Source organism: Equus quagga, chromosome 3, assembly GCF_021613505.1.
Source record: "Equus quagga isolate Etosha38 chromosome 3, UCLA_HA_Equagga_1.0, whole genome shotgun sequence".
Lineage (NCBI taxonomy): Eukaryota > Metazoa > Chordata > Mammalia > Perissodactyla > Equidae > Equus > Equus quagga.
Window position 1 is genome coordinate 86,585,950 of NC_060269.1, and position 23,128 is coordinate 86,609,077.

Genomic DNA, 23,128 nt, shown 5'->3' on the forward strand with positions numbered 1-23,128 from the left:
GAGTACAGCTTCATTTTTTTCTGACTTAAAATTAAAAAAAGAGACTTCAAGGGGCTGGCCCCGTGGCCGAGTGGTTAAGTTCGCGCGCTCCGCTGCAGGCGGCCCAGTGTTTCGTCGGTTCGAATCCTGGGCGCGGACATGGCACTGCTCATCAGACCACGCTGAGGCAGCGTCCCACATGCCACAACTAGAGGAACCCACAACGAAGAATGCACAACTATGTACCGGGGGGCTTTGGGGAGAAAAAGGAAAAAATAAAAAAAATCTTTAAAAAAAAAAAAAAAGACACTTCAAGAAACATACACCTTTGAAATAAAATTATTCAAAAATTGAAATTATGTTAAAATATTTACATGTGATTGTGATTAAAATAACATATCCAGAATGCAGTGTTATTTTAATTAAAATAATTTAAGTATATGTTGCTTTGTATAATAGTAGAAAAATAATCTCTAGTGTTCATAAAATATCTGTTCATTTGTTCTCAAAACATTTTTAGTTCGTCTATTTACTCTGTGTTGTGCTCAACCTGGGAGTGATAGGAGTGAGGAGCAGGTGCCTAAATATTGGGGGCTTGTGTGGTAAATATGCAGTTATTCCAAGTGTTGTAAATTTGACTAAATTTTAAGTTGAGGATGGTGTAATCCACCTTATGATAAGTGCAGTGGAAAAGATGTGATCAAATTGTATGGAAGCACAGAGGATGTGCACTCAGTCCAGGCTGTGAATAAGGGAGATTTTCAGGGACGACCCTTTGGAGCAAATGAACCTGAGCTGAGTCTTAAAAGATGAGTAAGGGCTGGCCCCGTGGCCGAGTGGTTAAGTTCGCGCGCTCCGCTGCAGGCAGCCCAGTGCTTCGTTGGTTCGAATCCTGGGCGCAGACGTGGCACCGCTCATCAAGCCACGCTGAGGCGGCATCCCACATACCACAACTAGAAGGACCCACAGCGAAGAATATACAACTATTTACCAGGGGGCTTTGGGGAGAAAAAGGAAAAATAAAATCTTTAAAAAAAAAATGTAGTATTTTGTATCATCGAAAATCTTCATCTAACTAAATCGTAAAGAGTATCAACTAAAGTGATTGTAAAGAAGAATGAGTCTGATAGCACTTTGCTGCCTGTAGTGGGGACTGCAGCAGTAACTGTAGAGCAGTGGTGTTTTTAGAGGTGCTTTCAGTCACGGTGCCATTGGGAGTTCCTCTCTCGACTTACTACTCTTCTCATTAATCTGTAGCATTAAAGCCACTCTGCTGGCAAAGGCCTTAGTTATGAGAATAATCCAGTATAACATGAGTTCATACAGTATTCTGTATACTAGTATTGCATATTGATAGTGTATGCTGAAATGTGATATAGATTATAAGCACAAAGAAGTTTGAAAAAAGAGAATAAAGTAAACTGACAACATAGTAGTAAAAGTATATGCTGTTGCTCTAAGTCCTGTTTTCTGTAATTCTTTGTAAGTTGTGTTTACATGTAAAAATACGTTAGTTTTGTTATATTTTCTCTGCCCTGAACCAGAAAAACCTATTTGCTTCTGTGTGATATACTTTTTTCTTCAGAACTTCCCATTTTGTTGATTGACATGATTTTACTGGCGCTTAGAGGAGCAAAAAAATGGTCTCAATTTCCTGTTTGCTTCAGTGTCATAACATACCAGAGTGTGATAGAAACAGACCTCCATAGACCATTTTTCTTTTTTTTTCTAGTGTTTTTAATCTCTTAATATATTTGGGGAAGGAGTATCATATTTTTTTCTCCCTAAGAGTCAGAAGCTTAGATACATTTTTTAAAAATTCTGGGTTAGAGTTTAGGCTGAGTTATGCTTTCACTTGGTATTAGTATATAGTCTGTATAAGTCCCAAAGGCTGCCAACTTCCTTAGAGTGAAATGTCTTAGGGTAAATATTCTTTTCCTGCTTCTGTTTTCTGTTCTATTATATATAGTAGATTTGGGGTGGCGGGGAGAGTAGCCCTGAGCTAACATCAGCTGTCAATCATCCTCTTTTTTTTTTCTTTTTTTTTTTGCTGAGGAAGACTGGCCCTGAGCAACATCTGTGCCCATCTTCCATATGTGGGATGCCTGCTGCAGCATAGCTTGACAGGTGGTACATATGTCCATACCCAGGATCTGAACTGGCAAACCCCGGGCCACCAAAGCAGAATGTGTGAACTTAACTGCTGTGTCGCCAGGCCGGCCCCTAGATTTTTTTTAAAAAGTTGAGGACACTGCATTCTTTAAATAGACTGTTTTAAGAGAATTTGGTATAGAAAGTTTTTGAGCTGTTGTGTCTTGCCCAAATCTGGTGACAAGTATAAAAATGAATATTTATTAATATCCTTTTCATAGAGCAATCCTCTGACAAAAGAAATAGTTTGTCACAACAATAATAAATAGTCTTTTACCAGACAGAAGCTAGAGTAGATTGATATAAGGGAAAAAGGTATGTGATAGTTTTTTATTTTATGTATTTAAACCTAGTAAAGTTTAAAAATAAGGTGTTTTAAAACTTATTAAAAGATATTTATTTAAACTTATTTAAAGATATTTAAAAATAAGTTATCACTAGATGCCTGCCGTTATAACCGTTATAATACTCAGCCAGCCCGGTGGCATAGTGGTTAAGTTCGTGCACTCTGCTTTGGCAGCCTGGGGTTCATGGGTTCAGATCCCAGGCATAGACCTACACACCGCTCATCAAACCATGCTGTGGTGGCACACCACATACAAAATAGAGGAAGATTGGCACAAATGTTAGCTCAGGGCCAATCTTCCTCACACACAAAAAATATGTGACCTTTCTTCCAACTTGTGGTCTTAAACTTCTGTTTTAGAAAATCCAAAAGTAAAATACAGAAGAAATCAATACAATAGAGGTTATATTAAGAGTAACATACAAAGCTATAATTAAGATGAATTAAAGAGAGCCAAAACATTAAAATTGTAAAACTTGCTTGTTACTTGTTCGAACCAGTCCTACACTAGGAATTAGATAATATATATTTATTATCAAGTAGATTATGTTGCTCTAACATGTTCTTTTCATCAGTGCACTGTTAAACTAATCAAAAATTCTACACATGTATGTTCCCTGACAATAACGGCCACACTACCAGTACCTGCAAAGCTGTCACTCTCAAATGACTTTAGTGAATAAAAGGAAATAAAAAGCAGAGAAGTAACATATTAAGGAGAAATAATGGGAATTAGAAAATTCATGAAGTTCAGATCTTTTTTTGAAAGATTGGCACCTGAGCTAACATCTGTTGCCAATCTTCTTTTGTTTTTTTCTTCTTCTCCGCAGAGCTGCCCAGTACATAGTTGTATATTCTAGGTGTAAGTCCTTCCGGTTATGCTATGTGGGACGCCACCTCAGCACAGCCTGATGAGCAGTACCATGTCTGCCCCAGGATCCGAACTGGTAAAACCCTGGGCTGCCGAAGCGGAGCATGTGAACTCAACCACTCAGCCACGCGGCCGTTCCTGTGGCTCAGTTCTTTTAATCAGCCAGCCAGCTTGCTAGCAACATGGGATGATTTCTGTTGAGGAAGGCCCTGTTGAGTGGGAATGTGGTCACCAGTGACCTCTGTCTCATCCAGGCTGCAGTAGGAACTTGCTTGTTCTTCATTTTTGCTTTAGCCATGTTGTGATCCCCAGAATTGAATTATATTTGCCCTTTCTGCAGTCGTTTCCCTAAGAAATCTGAACCTCCAGGCTTTTGTCCCAGATGAGAATACCTTGCTTTTGATTTTGCTTCTTCAGCTTTCTCTGGACTAGTAACTTTATCTTCCATTTCCTTTTGCTCCTCTTCAGAGGCTCCCTGAGGGCCTTCCGTGGACATACTGCTCCTTCTGCAGACGAGCTGCCAGGAAAAGATTTATTGACCTTTTATTAATATATAATATCCTTCTTTGTCTCGTGACATTTTTTAATTTACAGTCTAATTTTGTCAGATATTCGTATAGCCATTTCTACTCTCTATTGGTTACTATTTGCATGCTATATTTTTTTCCATTCTTTCCATTTCAACCTGTTTGTCTTTTTGGATCTCAGTTGAGTCTCTTGTAGACAGCATATAGTTGGGTCATGTATTTTTATTCATTCTGCCATCTCTCTCTTTTTTTTTTTAAGATTTTATTTTTCCTTTTTCTCCCAAAGCCCCCCAGTACATAGTTGTGTATTTTTACTTGTGGTTCCTTCTAATTGTGGCATGTGGGACGCCACCTCAGCGTGGCTTAATGAGTGGTGCCATGTCCATGCCCAGGATTCGAACTGGCAAAACCCTGGGCCACCGAAGCAAAGTGCAAACTTAACCACTCGGCCACGGGGCCGGCCCCCATCTCTGTCTTTTGATTGGAGAGTTTAATCCATTTACATTGAAAGTAATTACTGATAAGGAAGGACTTACTTATGTCATTGTGCTATTTGTTTTCTGTATGCCTTTTAGCTTTATTGACCCTTATTTCCTGCAGTGTTGTCATCTTTTGTGATTAGTTGGTTTTTTTGTAGTGAAATGCTTAAATTCCTTTCTTATTTCCCTTTGTGTATATTTTCTTTGTGGCTATCATGGGGATTACATTTAATGTCCTACAGTTATAACATTCTAATCTTAACATCAATAACAGACAAAAACTCTGGTCCTTTATGGCACCATCTCACTCCTTTCAGTGGTTCGTGTGACAGAATTACATCTTTATATATTATGTGCCCAAAAACATAAACTAAAAATTCCTTTAAATTATTATTTTAAATTTTTTATTTTAAATTTTTATTTTTTACTTATTATTTTAAATTATTCCTTTAAATTATGTAGAAAACAAGATTTGGTGTTACAAACCAAAGTTACAGAAATACTATCTTTTACATTAATAACTATTCTTTAAATGTATTAGTCTTTTAAATCATGTAGAAAACAAAGTGCAGTTACAAACCATTGTTGCAATCATACCAGCTTTTGTACAATAATGCTAACTTTTGTACCTGCGTATTTACTATTACTGAGATCTTTATTTCTCCATATGGCTTTGAGTTACTGTCTAGTGTTCTTTCATTTCACCTTGTAGGACTTCATTGAGTCTTTCCTGCAGGCCAGGTCTACTGGTCACGAACTCCCTCAGCTTTTGTTTATGATTCTCTCTTTATCTTTGGCTTTTGAAAGTTTGATTATAATGTCTCAATGTGGGTCTCTTTGAGTTTATCTTTCTTGGTGCTTCTTGCATGTTTATGTTCATGTCTTTTCATCATATTTGGGAAGTTTTCAGCCATTATTTCTTCAAATGCTCTCTCTGCCTCATCCTTTTAGGATACCCCACAATGCATGTGTTGGTCTATTCAGTGATGTCTCACAGGTTCCTTAGGCTCTGTTTGTGATTCTTTAGTCTTTTCTTTCTGTTCCTCAGCCTCAATAATTTCCATTGTCCTGTCTTCAAGTTTACCAGCTCTTTCTTCTGCCTGCTTAAATCTGCCTTTGAATGCCTCTAGTGAATCTTTTTTTTTTGAGGAAGATTAGCCCTGAGCTAACTACTGCCAATCCTCCTCTTTTTGCTGAGGAAGCCTGGCCCTGAGCTAACATCTATGCCCATCTTCCTCTACTTTATATGTGGGACACCTGCCACAGCATGGCGTGCCAAGTGGTGCCATGTGTACACCCAGGATCTGAACCAGCGAACCCTGGGCCCCCGAGAAACAGAACATGTGAACTTAACCGCTGCGCCACCGGGCAACCTGTCTAGTGACTCTTCCATTTCAGTTATTGTCCTTTTCAGTTCAAGGATCTGCTTTTGGTTCCTTTTTAGGTTTGCTCTTTCTTTATTGATAGTTCCATTTTGTTCACACAGATGACTTTCTCCACGTCTTCCTTTAGTTCTTTGAGCACCTTTAAGACAGATGTTTTAAAGTCTTTATCTAGTATAAATTGCATTAGTTCTTTTCAGGGACAGTTTCTCTTATTTTTTCCCTTGAATGGGCCATACTTTTCTGTTTCTTTGTATGCCTTGTGATCTCTTTGTTGAACATTGGACATTTGAATCTAGTAATATGGTAACTCTGGAAATCAGATTCTCCCTCTTCTTAAGGTATCCTGTTGTTTGTTATTGTTTTTGTTTTAATTTGATTGTTGTAGGCTGTTTCTATGCTGAAGATCAGCCTGAGGTGTAAACTTAAGGTCTTCTCTGGTCTTTCCTGAGCCTTTCCCCGGGCTTGCACAGTCACTTTAATTTTCCTTGTATGTGCAGTTGTTTTTTAATGTCTTGGTCTTTAATGACTCGCTCTCCAAAGGGGAAAAAGCAAAAAATGAAGGAGGTAAAGGGCACCAGCCTTTTAAATCCTCTGGAAGTCACTTCAGCTGAGAGTGAAGTGAGGGAGGGACTTGCAACAGTGGGGAGACGTGCAACAACAGTGGCGTCCCACTTCTTTGCACCTGTGTGATCAGAAACGGTAGTCGGCAGTCAAAGCAGAGATCTCTGATATTTGGAGGACAGGGTCCTTTTGCTCACCGTGGCTCCTGCAAACTGTGTGCAAGCTGCGCCAGGAGCATGTGCCCAGCTGCTTGTCACATAGCTGGCGGTGTGGGATGGGCAGCTGCTACTGTCCTAACAGCTGAAATTGACCAAAATTAACCTTAATTTACCATCCAAGTCTTCTCCCGGAAGTTTCAAGCCTGCAGCAGATTCCAGAGTTCCAAAATGGTTACATCAGACAGATTCTGCTGGTGCAAGTGTTGTCCAGGCAGGGAGACAGATTCCTGGTGCTTCCTGCTCTGCCATCTTCCCAGAGTTTTCAGATTACATTTTAAAGGAGTTCCTTCACCAATATAAAATAATTGGCTGAGGTAACTTATGTGACATTTAGCATAAAAACTGCAAAGTTCCTTGTTCTTTGTGCAAGAATGATTTATATGGTCATTTTACATATATAATATTGGTAAACTATAATTACTCATGATAGCTTTTTTTTCTTTTGGTTTGTTTCTGTGTGTGTTTTGTTGTTGATTTTTTAATTTCAGCAAACTGGACAAAGGCACTTGCGTGGGTTTTGAAAAATGTCTGAAGTTTAGTGGGCTCCATCCACCTTCTGCCTTCTGCCTTCTCCCCACCCTTTACAAAAGAATAAATGGGATGTTCGAGAAGAGAGCTGTATTAAAAGAAGAGTGTTGCAAATGGCTTCAGAATCTATGAATGCAAAACAAGCCAGGAATCACTTCACAAAGGGGAAAAAGCAACAGCAGCAACAAGTGAAGAACAAATCTTCAGTTAGTGATGGTGCTGGAGAAGACTCCTTTATCTTTGAAGCAAATGAAGCTTGGAGAGATTTTCACAGTTCACTTCTGCGGTTTTATGAAAATGGAGAACTCTGTGATGTCACACTAAAGGTGAGACTGTCTTTTTTTACTTTTATCAACCTCATCAGTGTGTTGTGAAAATGAGGGTTTCTGTAACCACATAAGGCAATTTTTGGTGCTCTAGTTATTTGTTATAGTCAGAATGATTTTAGTCTCAGTCCTCTTTTATTGAAAGGGAAGGGGCACAAGGGAGGGTAAATAAAGGGAGATTAGTGTAAGATTAAACTGTTATGCTAATTAAATATTGATACTCATTGTTTCTTAGTTAATTTAACTTCTGAGAATTTGGAACCCTAAAACCAAGTAGTTATTATTAGCGAAATTAATAAATTGCTGTTGGCAGATAAGCTTTTAACTTGTGGATTTAAAAGCCGTGATGGATTCTCTTACTCTTGCGTTGGTGAGAAGTCAGGAATTCCTGGTTGCTTCCCTGGCTGCACTGGTGTTTCACTGTCTGCTCCTGTTCTGGTAATTTAATCTCCACTTCAAGAGTGCCACCTGTTAAGTGAAATTGTTGATCTATACCTGATAGTGAAGTAGAGTCTGTTGAGACTTGGGTGAAAAGTCTTTCGTAAGTCTGTGGTCTGTAAGACCATGCTGTTCTGCTACAAAAGACAATTTTAATAAAATTGGAAAAGTGATAAAGTAGTATGGAAGAGCCTGTGTTCTAGTTGTTTTTCATTACTTGTTTAGAGTACTTTCTTCTTATTCTTATCTCTCAGTGTAATGTTAAAATTTTTGGTGATTCATATGCATCCATGCAGTATTTTCCACATGAGATTTGCCACTTTTGGATCTCATAGATTTTGCTTTATGCTCCTAATCAGACAGGTTCTTAGAGCTCACAGTCATGGAGAATGAGGGCATACGTGGAGATTCAGATCCGGGACACTCAGTAAAAGTCCAGAAACTGAAAGCATAAACTTTGAGTTTCAGGCCTGGAATGTCCAGGAGTATAGTGTTACACTGTAGATAAATGACTTATATTCTCTTTACTTATACTCTTGGTGTCCTTACATATTTCTAGGTCCTAAGATATTAAGAAGAAAACCATTAGATAATTCTACCAGCTCTGTGTGAAATTTAGCCGTGTATATATTTTAATGAAGAAACACTTAAACTCTTTGATCTGTATGGTATGCTATATTTACTCTCATGCCATTATTCTAATTTTCAGCCCTAGTGTGAAATTCAGTGACCCACACTGGCTGTGGCAAAACTAAAAAATGCAAAATAGATTGTTTGAACTTAATCAATTACCAATTCAGCCTATCAGTGTCTGCATGGAAAAGGAATAGAATATTATTGATTTTTATAAATTTTATAATTTGATTTTAGAATAATTTTTACAAGCTGCTGCATGTAAACTTTCTTAAGTGAAAAATAAGGATACAGCCGTCTCAGGGCAAGTGATAACTAAACTTGTAAGTTTCCTTTGTTTATTGAGTAGCTTCAGCAATAGGTTGAAATGAAAGCTTTAGAGGAATCTGGTGGAAGACTAAAAATACTGTGTTTGAAACAGGGATACAGGTCATTTAGGAACGAGAAATCACACTAGTTTGAAGGGACTTGCAGTTTTATTTCCTCAACTATAAAAGTACAAGGGTAAATTATGTTTTTGTGAGCAATAAGTGAATTGATGCATGTAAAGTCCTTATGACAGTCTTGGTACATAATAAATAATCAATAAATATCACTTATTAGGATCATTATGTATACTATGATTGTCGTTCCAATGGTATCAGATAATTCTGCTATGGTATATTGTGTTCCTATTCGTTAGGAAGAATTACATCTTAATCTTTCAGCATGTCTGCTATTGGATTTGTTTCTTAATTTTAATTCAGCGTTTCTTCAACTTTCAGAATTTAGCTGTCACAGCACAACTAAACCAAATAGGATTATGGATAATTTATAACATTCTAATCAATATAAACTTCACTTTTTATATTCATATAACCTTGAGGATGATTCTTTGATATAAATTCATCTCCTTTTCTTGGTGTGTTTCCTTTGATCATTATTGCTTTTAGCACAAAGATTTTAGAAAGGTAATTATCAAAATTTGTTTTATTTTTCATATATAAGACCACGACCCCATTTTTAAATTCCAAAGTGAGCACCTATATTAGAAACAGCAAATTAATTCATTTAGCAAATATTTACTAAGGTTTACCTCTAGTACATGGAGAGTATAAATAAATTTGCATAATATACTGTACTTGCCTTGAGGGAATTTAAAGTTTAGCCAGAGATAAGCACATACACAGCTAACTATAATATAATTTAATGATTGCCTTTTTTGTGAATGTTTATGGAAGCAAAGGAGAGGATCTGTTGATTATGTCTGAGAGGTTATTGGAAAGGCGATTGGTTTCACATGGCAGATTATGTACAGCCATGTGCTGCACAACAGCATTTCAGTCAACGACAGACCACATATATGGTGGTGGTCCCATATATCCTATGTGTGTAGTAGGCTGTACCATCTAAGTTTGTGTAAGTACACTATGATAGTCACACAACAAAATTGCCTAACGACACATTTTTCAGAACGTATCCCTGTTGTTAAGTGACGCATGACTGTATTATGTTGAGATCATTTCAGGGAGTGGTAAAACTTGTCTGTGTACTATAATGTTTATTCATTAGTGAAAATATTTTTAGACAGTATATCCGGTAGCAGCTCTAAAATTATATGTGCGAGAAGCTGCTTAAGGGCAACAATTTGGTTGGGGAAAGGGCAGGGGGGAATTGTCTTGAAGGGGTGTTGCATACCACTAATAATGCTTAGATTATACGTTATAGAGCAGCAAGAGTAGCATTTACAAAGATGCTGTTATTCATGCTTTATGCAGTTTCAGCAGATGTCACTGTCTTTATTAAAGATCATAGTTAATTTTACTTGAAGAAGTTAATAGAGGTTATTAGAGGTGCACACCCCTTACATCACCTGTCAATGCCGCCACTGAATAAGTTTATTCATATTATTTGGCTCTTTTTTTTTGGAAGTGCATGTTCCTGTGATTTTTTTTAAAAACAAATATTTATAGGAATCTAATAAATATTTTCGAGACTCTAAGTGTTATAATTATTTGCTGTCAAAACTTCCAGCTGACCAGGTAAAAGTAAGTGCTCTGAAAGATTGCAGGGGAACGAAATATGTGAACTACATTATAATATTATACTTCCCAGAGGTAGAAATGATAAAATTATTACCCTTATAAAATGTAACAGTTAACTCCTCACTGGAAAGCAGACATAATCTAATAAAAGAGAAATGATAAAGGACAAAGTGGTCCTGTATTTAACACTTAAGCATTCTATGTTAAGAAATCTAAGAAAATGATCACCTTTATTTTCTTCCATTCAACTAGTAAGTCAATATTTTGATTTTTTTAATGTTGCTCAGAAGAGGGGGTATTTAAATATTTTATCCCTAGATCCTTGTTTATTTGCCCCCCAAAATGCTCTCTAAGTTATTGTTTCCATTGTGCAGGGTTTTTAAAACAAATGTATGATTAGTTAAGATGGTATAACAGTGAATCTGGCTAGACATTGTGATGTGGTAATTCACTACAAGCCAAGACATTATCTTGAGTCTTATACATTTAACCCCTTCTTGACCTTGGCAGTAAAACACTTTTTGTCCTCACAAACTGATTAAAATTGGTAGATTATTGAAAAGAGTAGCTTACTGAGTTAAAAGGGCAAAATTACAAGGGATTAAACTGAGAAATTAGAATACAGTTTATAAATGTACATAAACGGAAACTTGTGTATATAGCGTTTTTTCCCCTCCAGTCTTTATTTCTGTTCCATTGTGTGTCTTCTGCACTTTTATTTCAGTATAGTTCTCAAACACTTAGCTTGAGTTACTAAGTGGCATAATTATAAACATTTCAATCTAATATACTTTAGTTTTTAATGATTTAAAAATTTTTTCAGCTGTGTTTGTAAATGATTTTTAAACAATTTCTGTTATTGGATTATACAATTAATACTTAGAAATGAAGTGAACCTATGTAAGAACAACTAGTTCATAAGAGTTCACAGAGTAGCCAATTTTTTTAGCCAGATTTTTAAAAAGTATTAAAAATAGCTAAGAAGTAAAAATTAAATGAATTAAAAAATTGTTCACTTATTAACATATTGAATATTTAAAACGTATTTATTGCTTTTGGAATTTTGATGAAGAGCGTTCTCAAATACTACTGGTGGATAGAAATGGGCTCACTGTTTTTCAGGGCCAGTTTGACAGTGTGTGTCCAGAGCTATAAAATGCTTTTTTTGATTTCACTAATTCTGCTTTTCATATTTTATCTCAAGGAAATATTCTGGAATGCTGAAAAACTTTCTGCTCTAAGATACTGTTTGTATTTAAAATATGGAAAAGTTATCTAAAGCTGATATCACAGTGGTTGAATAAACTGTGCGTTCCATCCGCTGTGCAGAAGAGCATACAGCCAATAAGCATGAAAGTTACGCAAGCGTTCAGAAACTTAGGAAGAGATGCTGAGGTTTAGGACAATCTCAGTTATGTTTCAAAATGCACGGAAAAAAGTTAGAAGGAAATATACCAATAGATTGACAGCATTTGCTGAATTGTGAGTAAGGTTTTTTCCCTTTTATTTTTCTGTGCTTTCTTGATTTTACACACTGACTATGTATTTCAGTCAGGAGGAAAAAAGAAAACTCGGAAAGTAAGTGGGCTTTAATGGAAGAAATAGATGGGTTCATTTTGTAAGTCAGAACTGATGGTTGATGGAATTTTTAATGTTCTTTGTTTAGTTAATTTTTTTATGTCATTTTTAGTTCATTTTACCTCATAATTCAGCAGAAGATCATTTATTGTTTTCAGAGTTCTACTTAGTTCATCATATAGTTTTTCTGGCTGGACCTAAATGTGGCATCAGCAATAAAAGTTGAAGATGCGTGACTTCCCTCTGTGCCCCTCCTGTTCCTACATCCCGTGTTGAGAGTGAAGTGCTTTACCAGTCTAAAGCCTTTCTTTCATTTTATTTTGATCCCTATTGGCTAATCTATGGAAAATTACTCAAGGTTTTGAGAAGTGGTTTGTATTTCAATCTTTGTATTTTGATAAGGGATCATTTTATTGATGTTGATATTCTGCATTTTTTACTACTTCAGTTTAAGCTTGGCATGTTTTTTTCTGAGTATTTTTATTTATTCATATATTCACAGATCTAATAAAAAGGAATGTAAATTAGAAGATTCACTATTATCAAAAACATAGTTAGTGTTTATGTAGTAGTCAGTTGTATAGTAATATCTAATATTTTGTAGTTTGTATATTTTTCACCCAATTTTAAAACACCTAGTCTTTAGACTTTGATTTCTTTTATTTCTAAATTTCTGATGAAATGTTTTTGGTAATAATTATTTTTACGTACCAGAGAATAAAAATGTAGAAATAAACTTTCATAAATATGAGACTATATAGTATCAAAGGAGAACTAATGCATAAAAAGCTAAATTTTTTTTTTTTTTAAAGATTTTATTTTTTCCTTTTTCTCCCCAAAGCCCCCCGGTACATAGTTGTATCTTCTTCGTTGTGGGTCCTTCTAGTTGTGGCATGTGGGACGCTGCCTCAGCGTGGTTCGATGAGCAGTGCCATGCCGCGCCCAGGATTCGAACCAACGAAACACTGGGCTGCCTGCAGCAGAGCACGCGAACTTAACCACTCGGCCACGGGGCCAGCCCCAAAAGCTAAATTTTTTGATGTTCCTATTTCATACATGTGTCTCAAAGTTAATTGGGTGTTTATTCTAAAAGGCTACATAGAGGTATGATTGTGTGTATATATTTATTAAATATCCACATTTTGGTTTATTTGAATCAAGAAATTAAAATAGCGTTATACAGAGACAGAGTCTTCTTACAAACCACATGAAAATAACTTGCAAACCATTGATTTCTATGGCTTAGATGAGAAGACAGTGTTAAAATAATGTTTATCTGGAAATTGTAGAACGCTATTTTATATTACTATTATGTAATAGTATTGGCAAGTAATTGAGCAGGTTTATGTCTTCTTTCAAGATTTACAAATATTTGCATAGACATGTCCAAACATGCATGCACAGACAGTCCAAAAAAGGATATTTTTAGGCTGTTTTTAAAAAGTTCAATATCAGATTTCAGATCCCATTTTAAGGCTGAAGTATATTTGAAAACATGCCAAGCTTCCTGCTTTAGTCTTAGGTTACAACTTGAGTCTCAACAGAATCTAAGTCCTGCCTTGTGAATTCTTTGAAAAATTAAATATAGTATAACCACCAGAAATCACCATCTTGTACTTGTTGAAATAAATGATATTGTTTATATTAGTGGAAAAAAGTTGGGTGAGGTGCATTTATAAGCAGAACCATTTATACATTGTAACACTCTTCAGGCATTTTCCTTTAGAAGTTCTTAAGTTAAACATAATTCCCAAATAGTGAGACATGACTATAAATGTATTATATAATCAAAATGCTACAGGAAAATTGCTAAAACACTACTATCCTTTAACTTGTACTCATTGATTATTTAATGTAAAGTGCTGGGAAAACTGGATAACTACTATGTTAAAAAGAAGATATCTGTCTACTCAGTATCAAAAACTTCCAGATGGAAATAAAGATTTAAGTGTGAAACATAAAACCATAAAAGTACTAGAAAAAATACCTGAAGTAAATATTTATGGAATATTAAATAATTCCCATTTCAAGCATAGCACTTAATGTAGAAATCATTAAAAAAGGATTGATTTGATTATATAAAAATCCATAAGGGGTGAATAAAATTTAAAAGCACAGTATAAAATAGAGAAAAGGTTGAAATATATATATGACAAATGGCTAATACTCTAAATATATGGAAGAGTTCTTACAAATAAATAAGAAAAAATCATAGAAAAAAGTTCATAGGAGAAATACAAATAGCCCATAATTTATGAATGGTTCAAATCATATTAGTAAAAGAAAGATAAACTAAAACAGTGAGCTAATATCTTCATTCGTCAAATTGGCAAATTTCTTAACAAGTTAACACTCAGAATATGGCGCAAATATTGTAGGTAGATCAGAAATGGACAGTTTAGCAGCCTGCATCCAAATTGTAGCCATCCTTTGAAGCAACATGTCTATTTTTAAGAATTTATCTGTAGGAAATGATAGAGAATGTGAACAATGATTCAGTTACGACGAAGTTTACTACTGGGTCATTTGTAATGGCAAACTAATTTTTCAATCTAATTTTTCAACCATTAAGGTTTTGAGATTTCAGTGTTTTTCATTACTTTCATATAGAATATATCACTTCAAAATAATTTAAATAGGAAATGGAAAAAACCTCAGTTAAGCTCATAGTAAATATTAGTAAATACTGATTTTATTTACTCTGCTTCAATTTTGTCACTGATAAATTGTGGATAATAATAGTACCTACTCATAGGGGCAGTGGGACCATTAAATGAATTAATATGTGAAAAACACTTAGAATAGTTCCTGACATGGTCACTGTGGTTAACAATACTGTAGTTATATTTGGAAGTTGCTAAGAGAGTAGATCTTAAAAGTTCTCATCTCAAGGAAAGAAAAAAAATGTGTAATTATGTGAGGTGATGGATATTGACTAAACTTATTGTGGTAATTGTTTCACAATATATACATATATCAAATTATTATGTTATATACATTAAACTTATACAATGATATATGTCAATTATATCAATAAAACCGGAAGAAAATTTTTTAAAAAGAGGCAGAAGAAAGGACTCATGGACCCAAAAGAATAGTAAAAGACACATAGTAAGTGCTTACATGATATTTGCTGCTATTCTCATTAATTCACAAAATGCTTCTGAAATATGAGATAATATAGAAAAAAACATAGATTTACTGTCTATACATTATAGAAAAATGTATCAAGGATAAGTGGCTAATTTGGAAGAAGCAAATTGCTTGACATTAAGAAATTGCCCTAAATTGAAAATAAGTGACCTAAGGATTACATTGTTGAAACAAATACACCAAATTTGTCTGGAATTTTTGTCCCTGCTCCAATACATGCTCGATGCTGATCTAAAACTGATTTTGATATTAAGCTGAGTGTCTCTTTCTTTGTTCTGAACAGGTTGGCTCAAAGCTAATCTCCTGTCACAAACTGGTGTTGGCATGTGTTATTCCCTACTTCAGAGCTATGTTTCTCTCTGAAATGGCTGAAGCCAAGCAAACACTCATTGAAATCAGAGATTTTGATGGTGACGCAATAGAAGACTTGGTAAAGTTTGTCTATTCTTCACGGCTCACTTTGACTGTGGACAACGTCCAGCCTCTCTTGTATGCAGCCTGTATTCTACAGGTTGAACTGGTGGCCAGAGCTTGTTGTGAATATATGAAGTTACATTTTCATCCCTCCAATTGCCTGGCAGTAAGAGCTTTTGCAGAAAGTCACAATCGAATAGACTTAATGGACATGGCGGATCAGTATGCCTGTGAGCATTTTACTGAAGTAGTGGAGTGTGAAGACTTTGTAAGTGTGTCACCCCAGCATCTCCATAAGCTTCTGTCGTCTAGTGATCTAAATATTGAGAATGAAAAGCAGGTCTATAGTGCAGCCATCAAGTGGCTTCTTGCCAATCCTCAGCATCATTCCAAATGGTTGGATGAAACACTTGCACAGGTAGGGACTGAAATAAGATTGTGTGTAGAAATGAAATGATATGGAAGCAAATCAGCATGCTTCATTTATCATGAGAAGTGTAGATTATCCATTGATGTAATACCGTGTGAAAATGGCTTGATTCTTACTTCCCTGTTTACTCACTATACTATTTAAGGGTAAGTCTGAATTTGTTAACGTTTGAATTACAAATATCATTCTCTGCTTTTTAACCTGAATGTTTAAAATATCCCTTTGAGGTAGTAATAATGAGTATTTTATTTACACAAATAGAAAATGGTTCTGAGGAAACAACTCTAAATTAATTTTTAACTATTGTTTTATAATGACGTTTCTAAACTTTACTGAATTAGTTTGCTAATGAGAGTACATTTATTACGCATATAGATTTATTCTGGATAGAACTGTAAGACATCACTTTCCATTTTCTTCCCTCACCACAGTTTTACCTTTATAACCTCAGAAATATGTCTCTTTTTTTTTTTCTGGATTTTTTTTTTTATTTGAGATTATGATAGTTTACAACCTTGTGAAATTTCAGTTGTACATTATTGTTTGTCAGTCATGTTGTAGGTGCACCACTTCAGCCTTTGTGCCCTCCCCCAACCTCCACCTCCTTTCCCCTGGTAACCACTAATCTGTTCTCTCTGTCTACATGTTTAACTTCCACATATGAGTGGAGTCGTACAGAGATTGTCTTTCTCTATTTGGCTTATTTCACTTAACATAATATTCTCAAGGTCCATCCATGTTGTTGTGAATGGGACAATTTTATCCTTGTTTATGGCTGATTAGTATTCCATTGTATATATCTACCATGTCTTCTTTATCCAATCATCAGTTGATGGGCACTTAGGTTGCTTCCACATCTTGGCTGTTGTAAATAATGCTGCAATGAACATAGGGGTGCGTGGGACTTCTGGAATTGCTGATTTCATGTTCTTTGGATAGATACCCAGTAGTGGGATGGCTGGGTCATGTGGTATTTCTATTTTTAATTTTTTGAGAGCTCTCCATACTGTTTTCCATAGTGGCTGCACCAGTTGGCATTCCCACCAGCAGTGGATGAGGGTTCCTTTTTCTCCGCAACCTCTCCAACATTTGTTACTTTTTTGTTTTGGTTATTTTTTTTTTTTTTAAAGATTTTATTTTTTCCTTTTTCTCCCCAAAGCCCCCCAGTACATAGTTGTCTATTCTTCGTTGTGGGTCCTTCTGGTTGTGGCATGTGGGACGCTGCCTCAGCGTGGTCTGACGAGCAGTGTCATGTCCGCACCCAGGATTCGAACCAACGAAACACTGGGCCGCCTGCAGCGGAGCGCGCGAACTTAACCACTCGGCCACAGGGCCAGCCCCTGTTTTGGTTATTTTTGCCATTCTAACAGGTGTAAGGTGATATCTTAGTGTAGTTTTGATTTGCATTTCCCTGATGATCAGTGATGATGAGCATCTTTTCATGTGTCTATTGGCCATCCGTATATCTTCTTTGGAAAAATGTCTGTTCATGTCCCCTGCCCATTTTTTGAATGGGTTGTTCGATTTTCTGTTGTTCAGTTGTGTGAGTTCTTTATATAGTATGGAGATTAACCCTTTGTCAGATATATGACTTGCAAATATTTTTTCCCAGTTAGTGGGTTGTTTTTTTGTTTCAATCCTGTTGTCTCTTGCCTTGAAGAAGCTCTTTAGTCTGATGAAGTCCCATTTGTTTATTCTTTCTATTGTTTCCCTTGTCTGAGAAGACATGGTGTCCGAAAAGGTCCTTTTGATACTGATGTCAAAGAGTGTGCTGCCTATATTTTCTTCTAGAAGTCTTACGGTTTCAGGTCTTACCTTTAGGTCTTTGATCTATTTTGAGTTTATTTTCGTGAGTGGTGAAAAAGAATGGTCAATTTTCATTCTTTTACATGTGGCTTTCCAGTTTTCCCAGCACCATTTGTTGAAGAGACTTTCTTTTCTCCATTGTATGCCCTCAGCTCCTTTGTCGAAGATTAGCTGTCCATAGATGTGTGGTTTTATTTCTGGGCTTTCAATTCTGTTCCATTGATCTGTGCACCTGTTTTTGTACCAGTACCATGCTGTTTTGATTACTGTAGCTTTGTAGTATGTTTTGAAGTCGGGGATTGTGATGCCTCCCGTTTTGTTCTTTTTTCTCAGGATTGCTTTAGCAATTCGGGGTCTTTTGTTGCCCCGTATGAATTTTAGGATTCTTTGTTCTATTTCTGTAAAGAATGTCATTGGGATTCTGATTGGGATGGTGTTGAATCTATAGATTGCTTTAGGTAGTATGGACATTTTAACTATGTTTATTCTTCCAATCCATGTGCATGGAATGTTCTTCCATCCTTTATATTGTCATCAATTTCTTTCAGGAAAGTCTTGTAGTTTTCGTTGTATAGGTCTGTCATTTCCTTGCTTAAATTTACCCCAAGGTATTTTATCCTTTTTGTTGCAATTGTGAATGGTATTGTGTTCTTGAGTTCTTTTTCTGTTAGTTCATTATTAGAGTATAGAAATGCTACTGATTTATGTCAGTTGATTTTATACCCTGCAACTTTGCTGTAGCTGTTATTTCTAATAGTTTTTCAGTGGATTCTTTGGGATTTCTTTTATATATAAGATCTTGTCATCTGCAAATAGCGAGAGTTTCACTTCTTCAGTGCCTGTTTGGATTTTGGAATATGTCTCTTTTTAAGTTATTTGTTTACTTTTACTGTCAATAGGGGTTACTTGGTTACGGAGATAATAAGTGAGCCTCAGAATTACTTTGAAAATAAGTTTGTGAACAAAAATGAACAAAAAGTTTCATTATCTTGCAGCTATATCTTACTTGTGTATGTGTGTGTGTTTAGCTCAAAATCATATTACCTGGTTTGATTGTCCCTTCAATCCACTAGAAAATCAACACATCTTTAAGAGAAGAAAGAGGGGCTACATCTCTGAGTTAGTATATGACCTTCCAAGATAATTGATTTGAAGAAAACAGCACCTGTTTGCTTCAGATATGAATGTTTGCGTGTTTAAGTAAGAAATAAATCACATTTCCATATGTTCAGTCTTAGCTTTAAAAGGGAAAAGAGCAAAACACAGCAATTTTGCTTTCATTGTGCCTTTTCTTTAGCAGTAAGGGGCCTGTGATTATGACAGTACCACTTTTGGAAGTGAATAAGTAACTTGAATAAAGACAATTAAATTATTTTATCCAGTCTACTTAAATCTATATTTAAAAGAGGAGGATATATTTACATATAATCTGATTTTATTAGTGCAGACCAGTACTGGAAATCGCTTTAGAACTTGGCACAGTAAGCTTCATTCACATGTTAGAAAGACTTTATGAAATAAATGAGTTTTAAACAGGGAACATACTGCAGTAGAAGTAGAGAATGAGCTATCCTATTACAATTTAAATTTCCTTTCTGCCAACTATTCATGATCGTAGGTTCGTTTGCCGCTCTTGCCAGTTGATTTTCTTATGGGTGTTGTGGCAAAAGAACAGATTGTCAAGCAAAATCTAAAATGTAGAGACTTATTGGATGAAGCAAGAAATTACCACCTTCACTTGAGCAGCAGAGTAGTACCTGACTTTGAATACTCCATTCGGACTACTCCAAGGAAGCATACTGCTGGTAATTAAATTACTCATTTTATCAAGTCTGCCGGAAGGATCTTTGTTATATTTGAGAGTTGGTTATGCATGCTCAAACTTAATTGTAAAATGATTCGTATCTGATTGTCTTAAAGTAATAATTGGCAAATAAGGTCATATATGAAATCTTACTGTACGTGATTCAGATAGTTTTACCAATAAGCCAGCTTCTTTTTTTTTGCTGAGGAAGATTAGCCCTGAGCTAACATCTCTGCCAGTCTTCCTCTTTTTGCTTGAGGAAGACTAGCCCTGAGCTAACATGTCTGCCACTCTTCCTCCACTTTATATGTGGGTTGCCATCACAGCATGGCTGACGAGTGGTGTAGGTATGCGCCCAGGATATGAACCCATGAACCCCGGGCTGCTGAAGTGGAGCACGCCAAATTTAATCACTGTGCCACAGGGCTGGCCCCAAGCCAAGTCTTTAAAAAGCCATAACAAATCCTCTATACTTTGAAGAGCCAGCTGAAATATCTCTTCTTCTGAAGTCTTCCTGATTCTCCTAGGCAGAATTAGTTTCTCTGTCATTTGTGCCTTTAGAGCACTTTGTTTGTACTGGTTTTATTTTACTATGTTGCACTGAAATTTGTTTATTTGACATGTTTCCTGGCCTTTCAAAGACAGGTAAGTATCTTATTTCAGTTTGTATCTCTAGTGCAAAGCATGGAGCTTGACACACACTACCTGTTTAAATATTTGTTTTTGCATTTTATCAAATAAAAAGAAAGGCACTAAATATATCTAACATTTGTATAACAGATAATATTGGACTTTTAGAATCTAAAGCTCTTATATGTGAGGAGGCATGCAGTTTTGCCAGTATTTGCCAGAATTTTCAGACTTTATATTTTCCCAAGAAAATACTTCATGTTACATATGTTACTCTTTATAAATATAAAGAATGTATTTGAGGAATGAGGGAAAAGAAGTGAGGTCCAGGAATCCAGGAATCAGTTCTCTGGACAGAGACTTCCTTTGCGTTTGCTGCTACCTAATAAAGTTGTCAAAGAAAGGGATCTGCTGAACAGCCTCCCAACAGCAGCAAAGACGATGCTTGATTACAGTAGTGGGGTTTTAATCTAGGGTCATATAAAGAAAGTTTGAATGTTGAGAAGGAGTTCTCATAAATAATTAGTGTAACAAGGGAAGGACTGCTTATTTATTTTCCTTTTTTTATAGGTTGATTTCAAGAATTAAATTTTTTTGAAGTGTCGGTTTTTTACATTTCTGAATTCTGTTTCAGGAAGTCAAAGTATTTAATGAAATTCTTCTTCAGATTCAGATTTGGAACCAGACAGCATCTTGACTGTCTAGACCCTCATACACATGGTCTCTTAAACGATTGCAAGAACTTGATGAAGTAGATTTCAGTGAAGGATTCGATTCTCGTTATGAGATAAACAGTGTGATTCCATTTGATGGATGAAGAGACTAAGAACTGGAGAGGGTGAAACTGTGCCCGAGGCCACAGGGAGAAATAGCAGAGAAAGGATTTGCAGCCTGATCTTTTTACTTCATTTTTAGTTTTTGTCTCTTCCATGTCATGTTTCTATGTGACCTATATAGCTGAATTACTAGTTTCCATCTAAAGAAAATCTAATCAATGATTGGGATTACATTCTGGGATTAAAATCCCAGCTGTTCCATTAAACATTTGTAGTTTGGGGGCAATTTCTTAATCCCCGAAGGCCTCAGTTTATTTATAAACAATTTTGACTGCATGATCTTTTAAGTTTCTTGCACCTGTAGATTTCTCTGACTTAAAATATTGGATTAGTTGGAAAAGATAGCACAAGCGGTTCTGGTCATTCATTGGTGTAATCATTCAGCAAACCTTTATTAATTGCCTACCATGTGCCAGGTTCTGGGTTAGGAATTAGAAGTGCAAATGAGAATATAGCCAGACCTATTTTGAGAGAACTTGCAGTCTGATCTGGGAAAATAGACATGTGGATGAATAAATGCAATAATGTATTATAGGTACTTTGATATAATCACAAGGTATAGTGGGAAGCACAACGAAAAGAGTGGTTATTTTGACCTTGAAAGGGTCAGAAAAGGTTTTATAGAGAAAGTAAACCTCAGTCTTAGTTTTGAGTGAAAAATGAATATTTAGGGGCCGGCCTGTGGCCAAGTGGTTAAGTTCGCGCGCTCTGCTTTGGCCGCCTGGGGTTTCGCCACTTCAGATCCTGGGCACGGACATGGCACTGCTCATCAGGCCATGCTGAGGCGGCGTCCCACATAGCACAACTAGAAGGACCCACAACTAAAAATATACAACTGTGTACTAGGGGGCTTTGAGGAGGAGGAGGAGAAAAAGAAGAAAAAAAAGAAGATTGGTGACAGATTTTAGCTCAGGTGTCAATCTTTAAAACAAAAAAGAATGGTCTTCTAGGTGTTAGGGAAGGGGGTATTCAGTTCATTGTACATTTATTGAGTGCCTAGTACATGCCATGCACCGTGCTAGTCCTTATTAGCGCATAAATGCTTAACACACGGTCTTAACCTAGTTTAGGCTCCAAAGACAGATATCAGCATAATCATTTCAGTATTATGTATTAAGTGAATGATAGTTACCAAAAGTTGCTATTGGAACATTGAGGATAAGCACCATATGCATGTTGTAGGTGCATGAAATTTAAGAGAAAGAGAGGGAGAAGATGAGGTGAGACACTGCAAAGCGTTCATGCTGTGCTGAGCCTTTATTTTGCAGGGCAGTGGTTCTCGTAGCGTGAAGGAAGGGTGGCCCCTGGACCAGCAGCAGCAGCACTCACTTGGGAACTTGTTAGAAATACAAATTCTTGGACCTACCCTAAATCTACTGAATCGGAAACTCGGGATCAGGCCCAGCAATCTGTGTTTATGCCCTCCGGGTGATTCTGAACTGCAGTAATGTTTTGATTTTTTTAAAAATTGTGGTAAAATATTTATAACATAAAAATTGCCATTTTAACCATTTTTAAGTATACAAGTTAGTGGTATTCACTGAAGTTTTTAAGAACTACTGATGTAGGTAATGAAAAGCTGTTCAAAAAGCCTATAAATTAGATTACTCTGTTGACCATGTGAAAGCAAAAGGACTGCTAAGTGATGAGAGGATGGGATTTTGCAGTAGTTGGGTAGTAGCTGATGAGGGCCTGAACTAAGGCAGTGCAGTGGGAATCTCAAGGGGCAGGAAGGACCCCTTAGGGAAGGAGGAGCTTGTTTAGGTAGGCGAGGAATGGGGAGGTCCTTTTGAACACGTTGAGTTTGAGGTGCCCGTGGAAACGTGGCTTGGAAATGTGGCTTAGAAGGCGTTATGATACAGATGGAATTTAAAATAAAGGAATGGTCTTTCCTGTGTAATCATCAAGTATGTGAGAAGTAGGCTAAGGATGAAATGTGGAAGAGATAGGAAAGAGAGAAATGATCAGAGACAAAAGGAGACTTTGGTATTACGGAAATCAAGAGAGTTAA

The 23,128-nt window shown here is 36.2% G+C and overlaps 1 protein-coding gene across 4 annotated transcripts in view; it reads left to right on the plus strand.

Moving 5' to 3' along the window:
* KLHL8 (kelch like family member 8) overlaps positions 1-23,128 on the plus strand; it is a 67,367-nt gene that overhangs the window by 9,685 nt on the left and 34,554 nt on the right. For 3 of the 4 annotated variants that reach the window (XM_046656147.1, XM_046656150.1, XM_046656148.1), the window contains exons 2-4: positions 7,006-7,371; positions 15,481-16,029; positions 19,466-19,652. In XM_046656147.1, coding sequence (XP_046512103.1) covers positions 7,159-7,371; positions 15,481-16,029; positions 19,466-19,652 — 949 coding nt within the window. In that variant the 5' untranslated portion in view covers positions 7,006-7,158. The remainder of the gene's footprint in view (positions 1-7,005; positions 7,372-15,480; positions 16,030-19,465; positions 19,653-23,128) is intronic. The other variant, XM_046656151.1, reaches the window with a different exon arrangement.